This window comes from Motacilla alba, chromosome 2 (assembly GCF_015832195.1).
Source record: "Motacilla alba alba isolate MOTALB_02 chromosome 2, Motacilla_alba_V1.0_pri, whole genome shotgun sequence".
In the NCBI taxonomy this organism is placed as follows: domain Eukaryota; kingdom Metazoa; phylum Chordata; class Aves; order Passeriformes; family Motacillidae; genus Motacilla; species Motacilla alba.
In genome coordinates this window covers 578,902-596,861 of record NC_052017.1, presented here as the reverse complement: position 1 = coordinate 596,861, position 17,960 = coordinate 578,902, and the positions used below count along the sequence as shown (strand labels likewise).

At 54.3% G+C, this 17,960-nt stretch overlaps 1 protein-coding gene across 1 annotated transcript in view; it reads left to right on the top strand.

Annotated features, from left to right (window-relative positions):
- Positions 1 to 17,960, top strand: part of MAP4 (microtubule associated protein 4) — a 122,701-nt gene that overhangs the window by 84,397 nt on the left and 20,344 nt on the right. The window contains 3 exon segments of the mRNA XM_038130015.1: positions 14,567 to 14,667; positions 15,529 to 15,741; positions 17,622 to 17,799. Coding sequence (XP_037985943.1) covers positions 14,567 to 14,667; positions 15,529 to 15,741; positions 17,622 to 17,799 — 492 coding nt within the window.

The following is a 17,960-nucleotide window of genomic DNA, read 5'->3' as shown; positions in this document are numbered from 1 at the left end:
ATACATGAAGGAGCAGGAAATCAGCGTCTGGAACCCCAATTTCCAGCCCGTCCTGCCCAACGACTCGGGGTCTAAAGAAGCGGCCGTGAAAAAAGATGGAGCGCCCGGCTATTGTGTCCTGGGGGTGCTTAACGACGGCTACGGGCAGAGCGGGCTCTCTTCCCCCGCTCCCGCAGCCAAAGCCGCCCCTCCGACCACCACCGTGGAGCTGGCCCAGGACGAGTCCAAAAGCCGTGAGCTGAGCGAGAGCCCCGAGATGGAGGAGGAGATGGAGGAGCAGCTGGGCTCTGAGGGCAGTTTGCTGGCCAGGGCTGCCCACCAGAGGAAGGCGATGAGGCGTGCGATGTCAGAGTGCTCTCACTTGTCGGTGCCCCTAACCCTTAACCTGGCCGATAAATACCCTGAGCCGGTGCTTAGAGAAGACGTCGCCACTGGGCTGCTCTCTCCTAATAGCAGCCTGACCCAGAGCCGCAGCCCCACGGCCGGCAAGCCCAGCTCCCCGATGAAGAGGTCGCTGACGGTGGCGGAGGAGCAGGCGGCCGTGAGCGGCGCCGCGGCCCCGCCGAGCCCCGGCCCCGGCGCGCAGCCCCCGGCCCCGGCGCGGGAGGAGCCGGCCGCCAAGAAGCGAGAGGAGTGGAACGGCGGCAACTCGCTCAGCAAGAAAGAGCTGGGCAGCCCGAGCGTGTTCCACAGCAAGCTGGAGCAGATCCCCGAGCTCGGCGGCCAGGACAAAGAGCGGCAGGAGGCGGCGGGCAAGAGGGACAAGAGGAACGGCGGCGATGGAGCGCCGGGGCTCGATGCTCCCAAAGGCAAAGGCGCCGAGCCGGAGCCCGGCAAAACGGCTCCTCCGGAGAGGAAAGAAATGGAGGTCAGCAATGTGCAGAGCTCTCCGTCTCCCAAGCAAGGAGATTTACCACGTGATGGTATGTTACTAATTTTTACCTCTCCGGGCAGGGAGCGGACGGCGCCCGGTGACTTCAGAGCGCGGAGGGCGCACCTGGGAGCCCGGCACCGCCGTGCTCGGCAGGCGGAACAAAGGATGGGTCCGTACGGATAGACATGGAGGGGAAAGGGGGGAAATGAATTGCCTGGCTGGTTGCTCAGCGTCTGCTGCAGCGGCAGCTGTTAGTGGCTTGTCGGGATCCTAAACTTGAGCGATGGATTTTCAGATCCGTGGCGTCCGCAGGGGTCCCCACCGGTCTCCCCTGGGTACCCTCCTGCCCCACCTCCCCCGAGCAGAGGTACCCCAGATCACGAGCTGTGTTGTGAGAGCAGGGTGATAGCAAAGTTAAACCCTTTCAGCCCCTGCCAAATAAATCTGCAGAATGTGCTTTTCCCGTAAGCTTCTGGCACTGGGTTTGAGGGGAGCACAAGAGCGATGGGTGCAATGATTTATGGAGTTAAGCTCTTCCCGGTGCTGAAATTCAAAGCGGAATTTCCCTGTCACTTTCTGGAAGCTCTTTCCCAAACCCCCCGTTTGAATGGAGCCGTTCCCATTCCAAGGGTCAATAGCAGCTTGTTGTATTCTGTGGGGTTTGTTGTTTCAATGGTGCTGTGGTGTATGAGGTCACTCTTCCTGGATTTAAAATCTGTGAGGAGAGTAGTTAATCTTTGTTCTCCCGCCTGGAACAACATCTCTGTGTCCCCCCTGCCAGCCCCAGCCGGCAATAAACCTGCTTTTTTCCCAGATTTTGGATGCGAGCACGGTGTTTGTGCTTTGTCTGTCGCCCGCATTAACGAGAGGAGAGAAAATGTGTCAGGGGATAAAGACAAAAGATTTGCAAGAGAATTTTTGCATCCTTTCGTAGCCAGCTGGTTTGTCAGCCCCTGGGAGGGCTGGTGTAAAATGGAAAGTGGCACGTTGTCGAGGGAGGGGAGGGTAAAACTCAGGTGTGCAGGGGAGTGAGCTCCTCAGGGGGAGCCCCAAAACTCTTGGGGTGAGCTGAGCTCTCTGAGCGGGGCAGGGCAGTCCCAGAGGGGCTGTGCTCACGCAGCCATGGGTTTGTTCTCCTCTGGGTTTGTGGTGTGTGAGTGACACCCCATGGTCACTCAGGCAGCCCGCGCCGGGCTCTGGTCATGGCCCTCCAGCCAGCACTCGCTCACCACTGCTGGGCCTAATTCGAGTTCTGCTTTCTCCAGTTACTTCTCTAGATGCTTCAGCTCCCAATCTCATGTTTGGGGAGCGTTTGGGCAGTACAAACTCCCCTCTGTGATGTGCCAACGTGTCTCATCTTCTCATGAACCACAGGATCCCAGGATGGGCTGGGTTGGAGAGACCTCAAAGCCCATCCAGTGCCACCCCTGCCATGGGCAGGGACACCTTCCCCTATCCCAGGCTGCTCCAAGCCCCATCCATCCTGGCCTTGGACACTGCCAGGGATCCAGGGGTGTTGAGGTTGGGGAGATTCTTCCCTTTCCATCCTCTCAGTGTTCCCTGGTTCCTCATGGCTGGCTTGAGGGACAGGTTTTAATGAGCTCGGGTAGCCCTGGCTCCTTGGAGCCTGAGCAGAGCTGTCAGCTCCTGGCACACAGGTGGGAGCCACTGGCTGCCCCGTGGTGGTCCCAGGGTGGTCCTGGCTTGAGCCAAGGATGGATGGAAGACCTGGGGATGTTCCCTTGGGCTCAGGTCAGACCCTCGTGTTCCGTGGTCACCTGGGCTTGATTTTGTACCCAAACATGAGAGAGTCATCAGTTGTCTTGGGAACTGAAACATGGCAGGAGTAAAGAGGTCTTAGTGGCAAATGTGGAGCAGAAAAAAAACCCAAAAAAAATGTATTTGTGCACACCTTTCATGTCAGAGTTCTCGGGGTGAAGGGTTGCCATCACCTCTCATGTCACAGATTTTTGGGAGTTTGCTGACATTTTTCATGTGCCAGGTTTTTTGGGGTTTGATGACACCTTTCATATCACAGTTTTAGGGGTTTGCTGATACTTTTCACGTCCCATTTTTTTGGGGGGTGACGGTGTTTGCTGACACTTTCCATGTCCCATTTTTTTGGGGTGATGGTGACACTTTCCATGTCCCATTTTTTGGGGTGATGGTGTTTGCTGACACTTTCCATGTCCCAGTTCTTTTGGGGTGGTGGGATTTGCCAACATCTGCCCTGACACCAAGGTTTAACTACAAGACAAGTCAGCACCAAGGTTCATATTTTGGGCAGCTGAGACCCCCAGTTTGGCTTGGCTGGTGAATTCTGTCCAGCTCAAGCGGCAGCTGTTTGAAAGCACAGCTCTGTGGGATCTTTAAATCAGACAAAACATTTAAAACCTCATCTGAAGTGGATTGACATGTTTTCCCCAGAGGGGCTGAGCATCAGTGATGGAAAGGTCACTGAGATGGGAGTGCTCCGAGTGTTCTGGCTGGGCTGTGTTTTGCAGATGGTTTATTCAGATTGCCAAGGGTTTTTTAGCATTTGGTTTAAAATGTTGCTCTTGCAGTCTTTATTATGAAAGCTTGTTTGTTGTCCTCACAATCACAGGTCTGGGTGAGCTGATTCAGAGATAACTGAGCTGGCAGAGCTCTCACAGGCATCAGTGTCATAGAATTTGAAAACTTATTTTCTACTCTTTGTAGTTTTTACTCTTTTAATCTCTGGGTTTATCCTCTCCTAGGAGCAAACAAAGCAGTAAATGCAACTAAATATTTTCTATATGTGCAGGTTAGAGGATTTTCAGAACGCAAGAGAAACCAGACAGAAATTCCTCAGATGTTCCTGAAAAGCTTTCCAACTTTCTGTGCTGAGGATTTTTCCCTCTCCCCTGTTAATCAGCAGAGAGGTGGTTGTAGTAAAAATAACTGCCCCAGCAGGCAGTGCTGGCTGGAAGGTGGAGCTGCTGCTAAATCCCTCCTGTGCTTTTCATTCACATTCAGTTCCTGTCCTGAGATCCTGGTCAGCCTCCCTGCCTCACCTCAGCACTCACCTTGCAGCTCTCCATCCTGCAGAGTGCTCAGTGCATCCATTTGATCTGACAGAAAGAGGTTTTTCCTGCTTTTTGTTAACCCCCCTCTTTTTCTGCCTGCTCTGTCTGTTCACCCTGACCTCGGCGCTCACACCTGGGGTAACAAATTCTGTCACTTGCACCTTTTATCAGCCTAAAAATACTTTAAAGAATCGTGCAGCCTGATCCCAATCATTTGTATGGTATCTCCACTTACAGCAGACTTCCTTGGTTCTGCCCACCCCGGGTTGTGGGATTTTTTGCTAAATATCTGCTCCTCTTGTGTTCTTTTAATAGAAAGAATGAGTAGAATTGTACATAAAACTTACTTTTCTTCCTTGCAGACAGGTGTGGTCACAGAATCCCAGGATGGTTTGATTGGAAGGGACCTTAAAGCCCATCTGGTGATGGCACACGTAGTTTATTTTAGTTTAATTTCCTTGTAAAAACTGCCCCCAAGGCGCTCCTGCTGCAGCCCCTCGCGTGCCCAGGGCGGGTATTTTCAGCCAGGAGATCCTGGCTGCAGATTAGTCCTGACCAGAGCTGAGCCCAGGACCTGCCCAGCTCCCTCAGGAATCAAATCTCCCTGCTCAAGTGGCCCTGTTGTTCCCAGCACTGAGGACAGGTTTGACACCTGAGAGTTGTGTGATTTATTGGCATTTATTTGTACCCAGTGTCACCTCCAGTGGTGTCCCTGCCAGAAGTGCTGTCCTTCAGCACTGCCTTCACCTTCTGCCTTCTCTCTCTTCCTTGGCTTCTCCCTGAAGTGTTTTCTGCTCTGAAACACCAGGAATTGCAGGCTGGGTCTGTCCCACCCAACACCAGCTCATTTTGCATCATCCTGGGTTTCAACTCAGCTTTTTTATACCTTCCAGCCTAACTTCCAGCCTCCTGAAGGATTTTTTTTTCAGCAGAACACTGTGGTTTAGATGAGTACAGAGTCCAGGACTGCCAGCAATAGAGGGTGTGAGAGCCCTGGCTCAGGTCTGCACTGATTCAGGGCAGTGCTGGGATTGGGAATGCCAGCCCAGTCAAAAAGCCTGTGAAAAGCCAACACTGCAGCGGGGGTGTGGGGGCACAGGAAATGGTGTTTGCCACACGGGAGGAAATCCAGAAGTGACTGCAGCTGCTCTGTGCCTGGTTGGGACTGGGGGATACTGGGGAATCTGCCTGGAATTCATTGGATCATTAGTGACACCTTGGTGCTTGAGTGTTCAGGGCAGGAGTGTCTTTAGTTTACACTTTGAACAGTGTGGGACAGTTTTATGCCTTCAGACCCTGAAAAGCTGAAGAGGGGCTTTGGGCAAAGGCCTGGAGGCATGGGACACAGGGAATGGCTCCCACTGCCAGAGGGCAGGGATGGATGGGAGATTGGGAAGGAATTCCTGGCTGGGATGGGATTCCCAGAGCAGCTGTGGCTGCCCCTGGATCCCTGGCAGTGTCCCAGGCCAGGCTGGACAGGACTTGGAGCACCTGGGACAGTGGGAGGTGTCCCTGCCATGGCAGGGGTGGCACTGAAGCTTTAAGGTCCCTCCCAATCCAAACAAGTCTGGGAATCTCTGAATTCCATGAAAACACCCTGTAAATCCCCTTGTCCCCTGGCCCAAGCTCAGGTGGGCGCCTGGAGATCCTCTGGGGTTTCACCAACATTCAGAGCAGCTTTAGGGCCAGCCCAAAACTGGAGTTTGGGCCCTGTTTCCTGCCTGCTCCTCTCTGGGTGTCTGCCTGAGGCAGCTGCAGTTCAGGGTGGTTTTGCTGGTGGTCACTGACGGGAGGTGTTCCTCAGAGCAGCCTCATCATTCCAGTTCATGCCCTGTTGGATAAACGTGGGAGGCACTTCAGGTTGTTCTGGTTTAGGATTTCCCTTGCTGGGGTAAAAACAGAGTTTTAAATCCTGGAGGTTTACAAATGCAGGCAAAGAGGACATCTGATTTATTCTCAGTTTGTGATAACCAGGGGAAATGTACACGTTGACTGAGTTGTGTTTGTTGCCAAATAAAATGCTGAGCCCTCTGCATTTGGGTCAAGCAGGAGCTGTTGATTCTGCCTTTTCTGGGGAGCAGGGAGCAGCTCAGGGCTGTATTTCTGTTCAAACCAAGATTTGTTGTGTTTGTAGATGCTTCTCTGTAAGAGCCTTAGACAAAAAGGCTTCATTTGAGGCTGGTTTTTGGGATGCAGCTGCTCCTTTGGGGGGCTGAGGGATGAGGAAGGAGCTGAGGGATGAGGAAGGAGCTGAGGGATGAGGAAGGAGCCGGTGCCTCTCTGTGGCTCCACACGAGCAGGTTTTGTTCCAGGGCTTGTTTACGTTCAAGAGGGAGAGTAAAGACAAGGATGGTCATTGCCTTATTGCTTAATCTATTTCTCTTAATGGATTTTCAGCTGATGACTCTAATCCCCATGAGAATTATGGAGCTGTTTCATTGAATGATGTTTTAGTTGAGCTTAGCCTGCTGAATATCCCTGGCTGGGGATCTGGGGATGATGCCTGGCCTGGTTCACGTTGGGCTGCAGCTGCAGGCAGGGCAGGTGACACAGGGACCTGCCACCCAGAGCCAGAGGGACAGCTGGGAGGGACAGCATTTGGGGGATACAGCCTCCAACATCCATGGAAATCTCCTTTATTAGAGGGAGAAAGGAATCACAGAAACATGTGGAGTATCCTGAGGCGGGAGGGACCCACAGGGATCATTGATCCAACCCCTGGCCCTGCACAGACACCCCAAAATCCCACCCGGGCATCCCTGGGAGTGCTGTCCAAACTCTCCTGGGGCTCTGGCAGGGTTGGGAATGCTCCCACTCCCCGGGGAGCCTGGGCAGGGCCCAGCACCCTCTGGATGGGACACAAGGAGCAGCAGTCCCAAAAAGCAGGATGAGGTTCCAGATCCAGCCTTTGCCTACAAGAACACTTCTGGCTTTTTGAGAGGAGCCCAAGACAGGTTCTACCAGGGTCTTTTGGCCTGGAGGGTGGGTTTTTGGGAATGCTTGCCCTTTCCTAAGCTGCTGCTTGGTGTTGAGCTGCCCACAGGCGTTGCTCCTGAGCTCTGTGATTTATAAAGCAGTGCAGTAACACAGTTTCACTTCAAAAAGATCCTCCTGGGTGCCTTTCTGTAAGTGCTGTCGCCTCATTTTACTTCTTCAGGGAATGCAAACAGCAAAGCTTTTCAGGTTTCCTGCCTGTTTGGGTTTCTCACTCGGAGTTGCAGATTTTGTGAGAGCTGTTACTCAAAAGGGAAGGTTTGTGTTTGCTCCCTCCTGGCTCAGCTCAGCATCACCTCACACGAGCTGGGACTGGATCTGTAGGATGGAGGTGCCATAAGGATGCTTCTGTGTGGCTTTCCTCCAGCACAGGGACTTGTAGGAATCCAGAAAGAGAAAAAAACAAAAGAATAAACTCTGTCAACTCGTAAATCCTAACGTTTGAAAGAGGGAAAGGTCAGGTGAAGACAAATGGAAAGAATTCCTGGATGGAAGGGTGAGGAGGTGCCCCGAGCAGCTGTGGCTGCCCCTGGAGCCCTGGCAGTGTCCCAGGCCAGGCTGGACAGGGCTGGGACAGTGGCAGGTGTCCCTGCCATGGCAGGGGGTTGATGACCTTTAGGGTCTCTCCATCCCAACCCATTCTGGGCTTCCATGATTCCTTGTGCTTCCCTTTGAGTCCAATGTCTGAACGCACACCTGGTCCTCCAGGGGCTCTCTGGAATGAGAGCTGTGATAAATAAATCATCCTGGGGGAGCTCACACAGGCAGTGGCCAAATGAGACTCCTCAGGCTGGAAGAGGGAACGTGGGGAGCGAGGAGGAGGTTGTGGTTGTGTCTGAAAAGTCATCAGTGGCAGGGGAGTTGTGAACAAGAGACAGTTCTGCTTTTCCAGGATAAGAATATGGGTCAGCAAACGAAAATAACAGCAGCAGCTGAAAGCAAACCATGCTGGGTGACTGGTGAGAGATTTCAGCAAAGCTGTAAAACAGCTTCTGCCAAGAATTTGGCAACTGTGAGATTTTAGCTTTTTTTTTTTTTTTTTATGAGGAGGGTGATCAGATAGAGGAGGAGAAGCTCCCAGCTGTGGAATCTCCATTGCTCAGAGTAAGACTGAACACCCCCTGGGCAGTCAGGTGTAGCTGGAGAGGGGGATTGGGGTAGATGGGCTCCCCTCATCCCCTGCAGCCTGCCTTGTCCTGTTACTGCATGGCTGCCTGTGCTCAGGAGCTGTTGGGCAGGCAGCTCTGGTGCTTCCAGACTCATTCACAGCACGGGCAGAGATGTTTTTCCAGCAGTGGCTGGGATGGGTTTTGTTCCTCCTTCTGGTTAGGAATTCTATTTATAGTTACCCATAATCAGGATTTGGCTTCAGGAAAGCCTTGGAGGAGTTTTGGCACGGTGGGCACCCCCCCTGCAGCTGGGACAGGAGTCACTTAGGCTGGGCTGGACTGGTTTAACCCTGGCCCAAAGCCTTGTGCAAGCAGAGGGGGCTGTTCCAGGCCCATCCCGGTGTGTCCCTCCCATGGATGGAGGCTTTGGATGGATCTCTTTGGGCTCCTCCAGCCTGTGACTGCTCAGTGTCCCCGTGTCACCTGAGGGGTGTCCCTGCAGCTGGACTGCTGAGGTCACAGGGGTCCAGGATGGTTTGGGTTGGAAGGGACCTTAAAGCCCATCCCATCCCATCCCATCCCATCCCATCCCATCCCATCCCATCCCATCCCATCCCACCTCTGCTACGGCAGGGACACCTTCCACTGTCCCAGGGTGTTCCAAGTGTCCAGCCTGGCCTTGGGCACTGCCAGGGATCCAGGGGCAGCCCCAGCTGCTCTGGGCACCCTGTGCCAGGGCCTCGCACCCTCCCAGGGACAATTCCTAATTCCCAGTATCCCATCCAGCCCTGCCTGTGGCAGTGGGAGCCATTCCCACTTCCTCCCCAGAAGGGCTCTCCAGCCCTGGCCCAGCTGCCCAGGCAGGGCTGCAGTCCCTTCCCTGGAGGAATGTGGCCCTTGGGGACATGGGACAGTGCTGGGGACAGTTGGGCTCCATGGTCTGAGAGGCTTTTCCAGCCTCAGCAACCCCTTGGTTGACTTGCAGGATGTGCTCAGAGGCTCCTGGGGATGTTCTGCTGAGCTGTGTTAGAGCTGGCCAGGAGCCCTTGGGGAGACACTCGCTGTCCAAACTGAGTTTGGGCAAGTTTTGGGGAAATCAGGGACAGACTCTTCCATGTTGAGCCTTGGGGGCCCCTTTGGCCTTCCCACAGCTGATGAAGGAGCTGCTCTACTCTCTGGTTTTTTTGGGAAACGGCTCCTAAAGCCATTGCCTCGCCCCTTTGGCCGTGTTCTGCCAGCCTTTGTCTCTCCCAAAGGTTCCTCAGCTGTGGGGAGGAACCACCAGGAGAGGGGCAGCGAGCAGAGAGGGGGGAGTTTGAGGATAAAACACGTTCAGAGTCCCCTCAGGCCCCAGAGTTCCTGTGCCAGGTGGCTGCCACCCCCCCAGGTGGGGCTGAGTGTCCCTGCAGAGCTGTCCCCGCTCTGTCACCAGCCCAGGCTGGCTCTGGGAGGCACAGGTCCCTCATGAGGGGGGTTTGGTGGCTCATTCTGCTGCAACCTGAGAGCTACAGTTCCCGTGTCTCAGATCTGTAGGGAGACTGTTGTTTGCTTTAGCACGAGGACTAAATCTTGCTTTCCTGGGTGTAGTTTTGGCACAGATCATCTCCTTATTACTGTTTATTCTGAAAGTTCACCACTGCTGATTTATTCTGAGTCTTGTTTCCTCTGACTCCAGTTCTGTCCAAACCCCACATGGTGTTGTTTGCTGGGTCCTTCATCCAGCCATGGCTAGTACCCAGGTTCTGGAGAGAAATTTATCTTAAAATCACAATTTTTAACTTGTTGGCTTTAGTGGGGCTTTGCCAGACGTGGTTTTGGTGCTTTGGGCTCTGTGGGTGGTCTTGGCTGAGTGTGCCACAGCTCAGGGCAGGGTTGGCCAAGCTCTCACTGCACCAAGCACTCCAGGGTGGATGGATCCATGTGGGATAAACCCAGAGTGTGCCCCCTCCAGCTGCTGGAGGCCTTGGTGTGCTCAGCTCCAGGAGCCTGGAGAGCTGGCAGGGGGCTGGGAATGGGCCTGGCATGGCGTGGAGCTGGCTGTGGAGCTGGACATGGAGATGGACAGGGAGATGGACAGGGAGATAGCCATGGAGCTGGACAGGGAGATAGCCATGGAGCTGGACAGGGAGCTGGCCATGGAGCTGGCCATGGAGATGGACAGGGAGCCTGCCATGAGGATGGCCATGGAGCTGGGCATGGAGATGGCCATGGAGATGGCCATGGAGATGGGCATGGAGATGGCCATGGAGCTGGACAGGGAGCTGGGCATGGAGATGGACAGGGAGCTGGGCATGGAGAGGGCCATGGAGCTGGGCATGGAGATGGACAGGGAGCTGGGCATAGAGAGGGCCATGGAGCTGGGCATGGAGATGGACAGGGAGCTGGGCATAGAGAGGGCCATGGAGCTGGGCATGGAGATGGACAGGGAGCTGGCCATGGAGCCGGCTGTGGAACTGGCCATGGAGATGGACGTGGAGATGGCCATGGAGCTGGCCATGGAGCTGGACAGGGAGCCGGCTGTGGAACTGGCCATGGAGCTGGCCGTGGAGATGGACGTGGAGATGGCCATGGAGCTGGCCATGGAGATGGCCATGGAGCTGGCCGTGGAGATGGACGTGGAGATGGCCATGGAGCTGGCCATGGAGCTAGACATGGAGCTGGCCACAGCATGGGGTTCCACCAGCAAGAGGCTCAGACACTGGGGTGGGGCTGTTCCAGGGAGTGCTGCAGAGTCTGAGCTCAGGGATGTCTCTGCAGGACTCTCGGTGTTGCTCTTGCAGAAGACACAAGGCCACTTTGGAGTTTGCTCCTTCCTCACTGGTGCCTGTAAAATCCCAGACCAAATCCTGGGGTTTGTGGGTTTAGGGATTATTGTGGAGTCATTTGTTCTCACTGGTGCACTTAAATACAGAATTCCAGGCTGGTTTGGGTTGGAGGGACCTCAAAGCCCATCCAGTCACCCTCTGCCATGGCAGGGACACCTCCCACTGTCCCAGGCTGCTCCAAGCCCTGTCCAGCCTGGCCTGGGGCACTGCCAGGGATCCAGGGGCAGCCCCAGCTGCTCTGGGCACCTGTGCCAGGGCTTCATCATGGCAGGAATGATTTCTTGATAGGAATCATGATAGGAAAAATGCTAGGAATCATTTCTTGACAGGAGTCATGATAAGAAAAGTGCTAGGCATCATTTCCTACAGTGCTGCTCTTGGAAACAGTTGGGACATGCCAAAAATTGTGATTTTCACCGTTAGGAACAGCAGTGGTGAGGACAGGGAACGAGGATGGAGGCACTGCCAGCACACTGCCATCAGTGTGGAGAGAAGCTGCTGATGGCAGGGCTGTGCCTGGGAGGGATCCACTGAAGATGGCAGATGGGAATGTCCTTCCCTGTCTCCTTGAAGCCCCTTTCCCTCGGGAGTGCTCCCGTGCCGCTGCTGACTCAGGGAGCCAGCTCAGGGCACAGCAGCTCCAACAAAATGCCTTTCAAATATCTTCCAGGGGCTTCTGGCTGTGCCTGGGGGAGCAAGCAAACTGAAAAGTCTCCTAAATAATTCTTGCAGCCTAATGAACAAATTTGATTAAGGTTTGGCAGCTTTTCCTAATATTCCCTGTAACTAGGAAATGGTCCCAGTTCTGTGCTCTGAGAACACCCTCGTAATTAAACCATGAATGAGAGCAAATGTCCTGGTGAGCACAGGACAAATGAAGATGAAACCCCAAACCTCTCCTCCTGTGATCCCTGGGGGATGGTGCAGGGCTGTGGATCCTGGAATGGCAGAGTCTGTGGGAGATGGAGCCTGAGTTCTGGCCCTCAAGTAGGGAAGGTCTCTACGCAGTCCCCCTGAATTTTTAAAATAATAATGATAGTGATAATGGTAATGATAATAATAATAATAATATAATGGAATCATGGAAAGGTTTATGTTGGAGGGACCTCACAGCCCATCCAGTGCCACCCCTGCCATGGCAGGGACACCTCCCACTGTCCCAGGCTGCCCCAAGCCCTGTCCAGCCTGGCCTGGGGCACTGCCAGGGATGCAGGGGCAGCCACAGCTGCTCTGGGAATTCTATCCTAGGGCCTCCCATTCCTAATTCCCAATATACCATCCATCCCTGCCTTCTGGCAGTGGGAAGCCATTCTCCTTGTCCTGCCCTAGTTTTTATTCACCTTCTATTAAGCAACATGAAATAACATGAAATTTATGCTGTCACTGGTTCAGAAATGTGGAAGCTGCTGGAGTTCAGGTCCTGGCCCTTTGGGTGTTGCAGGATTCGAGGAGCACTCCCTGATCCTGGGAATTCTTGTCATGGGTGCTACAGCCCCTCGTCAGCCAGAGGTTTAATGTTGGTGCTGAATTAGCTGAAATTATTAATGACAGCAGCTTTTACCTGCTGGAAGTCACCTTGATGTGGGGGATATTTGAGACTGGTAGGATGCCACACGGAGCACTTCTGGGAGCAGAGAGAAGGGAGTGGGCAGGAGTTGCTTTGCAGGAGGGGGAGCTGCTGACAGCTGCTGGCATTGCTGTGGATGGAACTGACAGGTGCAACCAGGAGAACGGAAAGGATTATTGAAATGCAGGGGAGGAATCAGGTAGAGAGGAGCCAGTACAGATCAGCTGCAATAAAAACAGGTTTTCCAGGTGAACAGACACAATTCCTAAGAGTTTTGCATTAAAGCAGGTGTTCAACCTCTACATTTTTGCTGGTTTTCCTTCAAAAGCCTCTTTCCAGTGCTGCAGAACAGGAAGGCCAGATGGGTAGCAAGGGGTTAAACCAATCCAGGGGGAAAAAAGGCTTATCCTGAGCTTACCCTGGAGCCAGAACATAAAAACAACAACCCATACTCTGGTGGGAGGGAGGCACGGGGTGGTTTTATTTTCCTGGCTGTACCAGGACTGAGCCATCCTGTGAGACACTCCTGTCGGGTCTGGCGAGCAGGAAAGCAGGGAGCAGAACCTGCAGTTTCCAAAAGATGTGGAGAACAGGCTGTTTACTGCTGCAGTCCTTACCCTGGCCTTGTCACAATCTGTTGCGGGGTTATAAAAAGCAGCATCCAACACGGATAAGGCTGGATTTGAATCCCCAGCTGACAGGGGAGATGCAGGAATTTGTGCCGGGCTCTTGGCACAGCATCCTGGAGGGATCCAGCCCAGGGCAGGGTGCTTGTGCAGCTGCACCCTGGGGAAGGAGGGCTTGGAAGGGATTTGTAGGGAAGCCGCTGCTTGCTTGTCCCCTGGTGCTGAGCAGCACCGAGGGCTGCTGTGGGATTTCAGGGATTTGGGGAGAAAACGTGGGGAAACTGCTCCTAAATGAGTGATTTGTGGGGTTGGAGGGCAGTGCTGGGGCTGGTCTGGGTTCTGGCTTTTCAGAGGACACAAGGAGGGGGTGCTGCTCTCCTGCCCCTCAGGGAACAGAGTGTGCACTGTCCCCAGGCAGTGTCACAACTCAGGTGACAGTGGCCAAAAGGAGCAATCACAGGGAAATCTGGCACTTCTTGGAACTGGCTCTGAGCTCTGTGCTGTAACACAGCTGTGGGGGGTCAGTGTGTGCCAGAATGGCATCTCCATATTCCTGCTCTCGTGGGAATCTTGGAGTGGTTTGGATGGAAAGAGGCGTCAAGGACATCCAGTGCCACCCCTGCCATGGCAGGGACACCTCCCACTGTCCCAGGCTGCTCCAAGCCCTGTCCAGCCTGGCCTGGGATCCAGGGACAGCCCCAGCTGCTCTGGGCACCTCACAGGGAAGAATTTCCTCTTAATAAACATTGACATCTCCCCTCCTTCAGCTAAAGCCATTCCCTGTGTCCTGTCCCTCCGTGCCTTGTCCCCGGTCCCTCTCCAGCTCTCCTGGAGCCCCTTCAGGCCCTGGCAGGGGCTCTGAGCTCTCCCTGGAGCTTCTCCTCTCCAGGGGAGCATTCCCAGCTCTCCAGCCTGGCTCCAGCCCTGCAGCAGCTCCGGGGCCTCTCTGGGTCTCTCCAGCAGCTCCAGGTCCTCGTGCTGTTGTCCCCAGGGCTGGCACCTGTGATCTGTGTCACCTTTCCTGTGGCTCCCTTTGGCTGCTGGGAACCCTCCCTGCTCGCTGGGGGCTCCAGCTGTGGATGTGGCAGCAGAAGGGTTGAGCAGGAGCAGCTGTAAGAACAGGGATAGCTGGGAACAGAGCCCCACTCCGGGATAAGTGCAAAACCTGGAAGAGGTCAGGACTTCACCCTGAACGTTCCAACAATTTCTTGTAACAACTTAAAAGATGAGAAGATTTGCTATTTAAAGCAAACCACAGGTTTCCTTCATCTGCTGTCTGCCTTTTCCCACTGGGATAATGTGAGAAATTGGAATCTAACACACCTGGATGAACCTGTCCTATGGCAGGGAAAATCTTTCCTCCTGCAGGTATTCTGGGGTTTCGGAACTTTTCCACTAACACCAACCTGTGCTGTGTCAGTTCTGTCTCCTGCTGCTGCTGTGTTGAGTAACAACAAACTAAAAAACTCATCTTAAGAAAAAAAAAAAAAGCCTAAACTTACAAATGTCCCTTCCTTCCCCCAGCCAAGGCAGAGGAGCCCAAAGCAGCCGAGGCCGTGAGTGGGAACGACATCACAGCTCCTCCCAACAAGGAGCTGCCCCCCAGCCCCGAGAAGAAGACCAAGGTAGGAGCTGTTCCCTGCTGCCACCTCTGCTTTCATTTCCCAGCTTTGCTGCTTCCTCAGCTGTGCCAGCCCCACTTCTGTTTTCTGAGCTGCCCTGGGAGCCCTGTCTCTGCAGCAAGCCCGGCCAGTTGGGAGCTGCCAAGGGCCCAGCCCGTGGCAAACTCTGATCAAAGTCTGCAAACTTCATTTCATCAATTCCCTGGCTGCTGCGCAGTAGTAAACACGTAGTAAACGTGTAGCAACCCCTGTGCTCAGTGATACTCTGCCAGTTGTTCCCAGCCCGTTTCCCAGCCCTGCTCAGACCCCCCTGGCTTTGGAGCTGTGCTCTCAGGAGCCCCCAGCACTCAGCAAAGTCCCCCCAGTGTCCCCCCGGTGTCCCCAGGAGGGCTGGGGGGGCCGGGGGCTCTGTCCCCTCGAGGCCCTGCCCGTGTGACCACGGGAGCTGATCCCAGGGGATTTGGAGCTCGCAATCCCTGCGTGCCCATAATTGGAAAGCCAGGGCCTGTGGATTGCACGTAGCCCTGGATGCCAGGAGCACCCAATTACTAATCCAGCTTTACCAGCCTTTCCTTCTGTTGCTTTCCATGCTGCTGAAATAAATCCTGTTGGTTTGGAATTGAATGGCAGAACCCCCCCAGCCCCAGAGGCTGCTGCATTTCAGTCTTTGTTGCACTCAGAAAACAGAACGCTTATTATTATTATTATTATTATTATTATTATTATTATTATTATTATTATTATTTTCCTTTAAAACATCACTTTTCTGTTGTTGCAGCTCAATGTTTTGGTTTACAATGCGCTGTTTTTTGTTGTATTTCTTTGGTTTTATCCTGGATTTTGCTTTTTGGCCCAACCCTAAAGCCTGCTGCATCCACCTGCACGGCCAAGGCGGCGGCAGCGAAAGCCAAGCCCTCGGCCAGCACCAGCCCCAAGCGGCCGAGCTCGGCCACCCCGGGCACAAACAAAAAGCCCACGAGCCCGAGTGCAGCTCCTGCTCCAGGCACCACCTCCAAACGCCCCGGCACCAGCAGCACCCGTCCCTCCACCCTAACTCCAAAAGAGACTAAACCAAAGGTAAGAACTGCCAGGCTCTGGGAGCACCCAGGGCTGGCTGCCAGCCCTCACCCAGGGGTGAATTCCTGGGCTAGGTGAGATCAGGAGTTGGCATTCAGTGTGTTGGGAGCTGCAGGGTGCTTGGGGCAGCGTCCCAGGGATGGCATCGTGTCCCTGGCACTGAACTGTGTCACCACAGAGGAGAATTAAACCTGAGCGTAGTGCTGGGATTGTCCTGATGAGCTGCCGTGAGTCAGGGATCCCAGGCTGGGTTGGGAGGGATCTTAAAGCCCATCCAATCCCACCCCTTCCCATCCCATCCCATCCCATCCCATCCCTTCCCATCCTGTCCCATCCCACCCCATCCCATCCCATCCCATCCCATCCCATCCCATCCCATCCCATCCCATCCCATCCCATCCCATCCCATCCCACTGATCCCATCCCATCCCATCCCATCCCACTGATCCCATCCCATCCCACTGATCCCATCCCATCCCACCCCATCCCACTGATCCCATCCCTTCCCATCCCATCCCACTGATCCCATCCCATCCCACCCCACCCCATCCCACTGATCCCATCCCACCCCATCCCACTGATCCCATCCCATCCCATCCCCATCCCACCCCATCCCATCCCATCCCATCCCACTCCACCCCTGCCATGGCAGGGACACCTCCCACCATCCCAGGCTGCTCCAAGTGTCCAGCCTGACCTTGGGCACTGCCAGGGATCCAAGGGCAGCCACAGCTGCTCTGGTAATTCCATCCCAGCCCCTCCCCACCCTCCCAGCCAGGAATTCCGTCTGTGTACAACTCCTGAATCCAGACAAGAGCATGGGAAACCTGACTGGAGACCTTTGATATGAATATTGAAGAAAAACAAATCCACGGGAACGCTCCTTATTTCCCACCAATGGTTATTTTATGATGTGTGGTCACTGCAGAACTGTACAGAGAGGACTGATAACACTTAGAAAACTCTGGGGGTTTGTACCTCCCCAAAGGAGAGGATTCATGGACAGTGTTAATCTTCCAGAGAAGCAGGGAATCCCATGTGTTAGGAGTGGGAGGTGTCCCTTGAATGCTCCCTATGTCAGCTTGTGATCGTAGAGAGTGGGGGAATTCAGAGAGTGGGGGAATTCAGGTTTAAAAGGGAACTTCAAAACTATTTCAGAAGCTTTCATTGATGGCTGAACACCACCCCTCCTGCTGTATTAAGCTCAAATTACTGCATTTGAGTGTCTTTCAGAGCTAACTAAAAATAGCAGAAGGCAAATGAAAGCCCAGGTGCAAATCTGCACTTTTCTCTGAGCTGGTGACTTTGGTTTGGTTCAAGTTTTTGTATCACTGAATCCCTTTTTGATAAAATAATATTTATTCCCGTGCATGAATTCAGTATTTTCGTACCTCACAGATCAGGCAGTTGACAAACAAGTGCCTGACCAGGGACAGCTGGAAAGAGTTTTCCAAATGAGGGATGAGCTGTGAACACCCAATTCTCATATCCCTACTGTTTAAACAAATTCCAGTTTAGGGAGCATTGCTGCTCCTGGAGGATGGGAATCTCTCCCAGGAGCATTGCTGGTGTTCTGCTGGCTCCATTTTATCCAGAACCCAAAACCTCCTTCCCAGCTGGAGAGCCCCCCTCACATCAAAGCCGAGCCAGCCCCGGGTGGGAGCTGCTCCTCCGCAGCGTCCGTGCTCCGTGTCCTGCCCTCCTCAGCACCACTCGCTTCTGCACGTCTTAATTATATTTTAATTGCATTATAACCTTTCAGCAGTGCCAGGCTTCATTAAGTGCTGAGGCATTTCAGGGATTCCCGTTCCTTTCAGCCCCTGCTGAGCGCGGGGTTTGCCGGGGCCGTTCCGGCTCTGACGCCGCTCGCTCCCTTTCAGGTCGCGGATGCGAAGCCCGCGGAGAAGAGAACCTCCCTGTCCAAGCCTCCATCCTCCACCACTCCCAAAACTCCTTCCAGGAGCTCCTCTGCTGCTCCCAGGACCACGGCGCCGTCGCCGGTGACGGCAGCGGCCGCTGCCAAAACCACGACGGCCGCTACTCCCAAGAGGCCGACGTGTGAGTGCTCCTCCTCTCCTGGGGAATATCCGTCCTCCAGCAGCTGCAGCCTCCTGGCTGACAGCACCAGGGGCTCTGCACAGCTCCTGAACGAGGGGACAGCCGGGGGGACTGGGACAGGAGGAGAGGGAACAGCCTCAGGCTGGCCAGGGGAGCCTCAG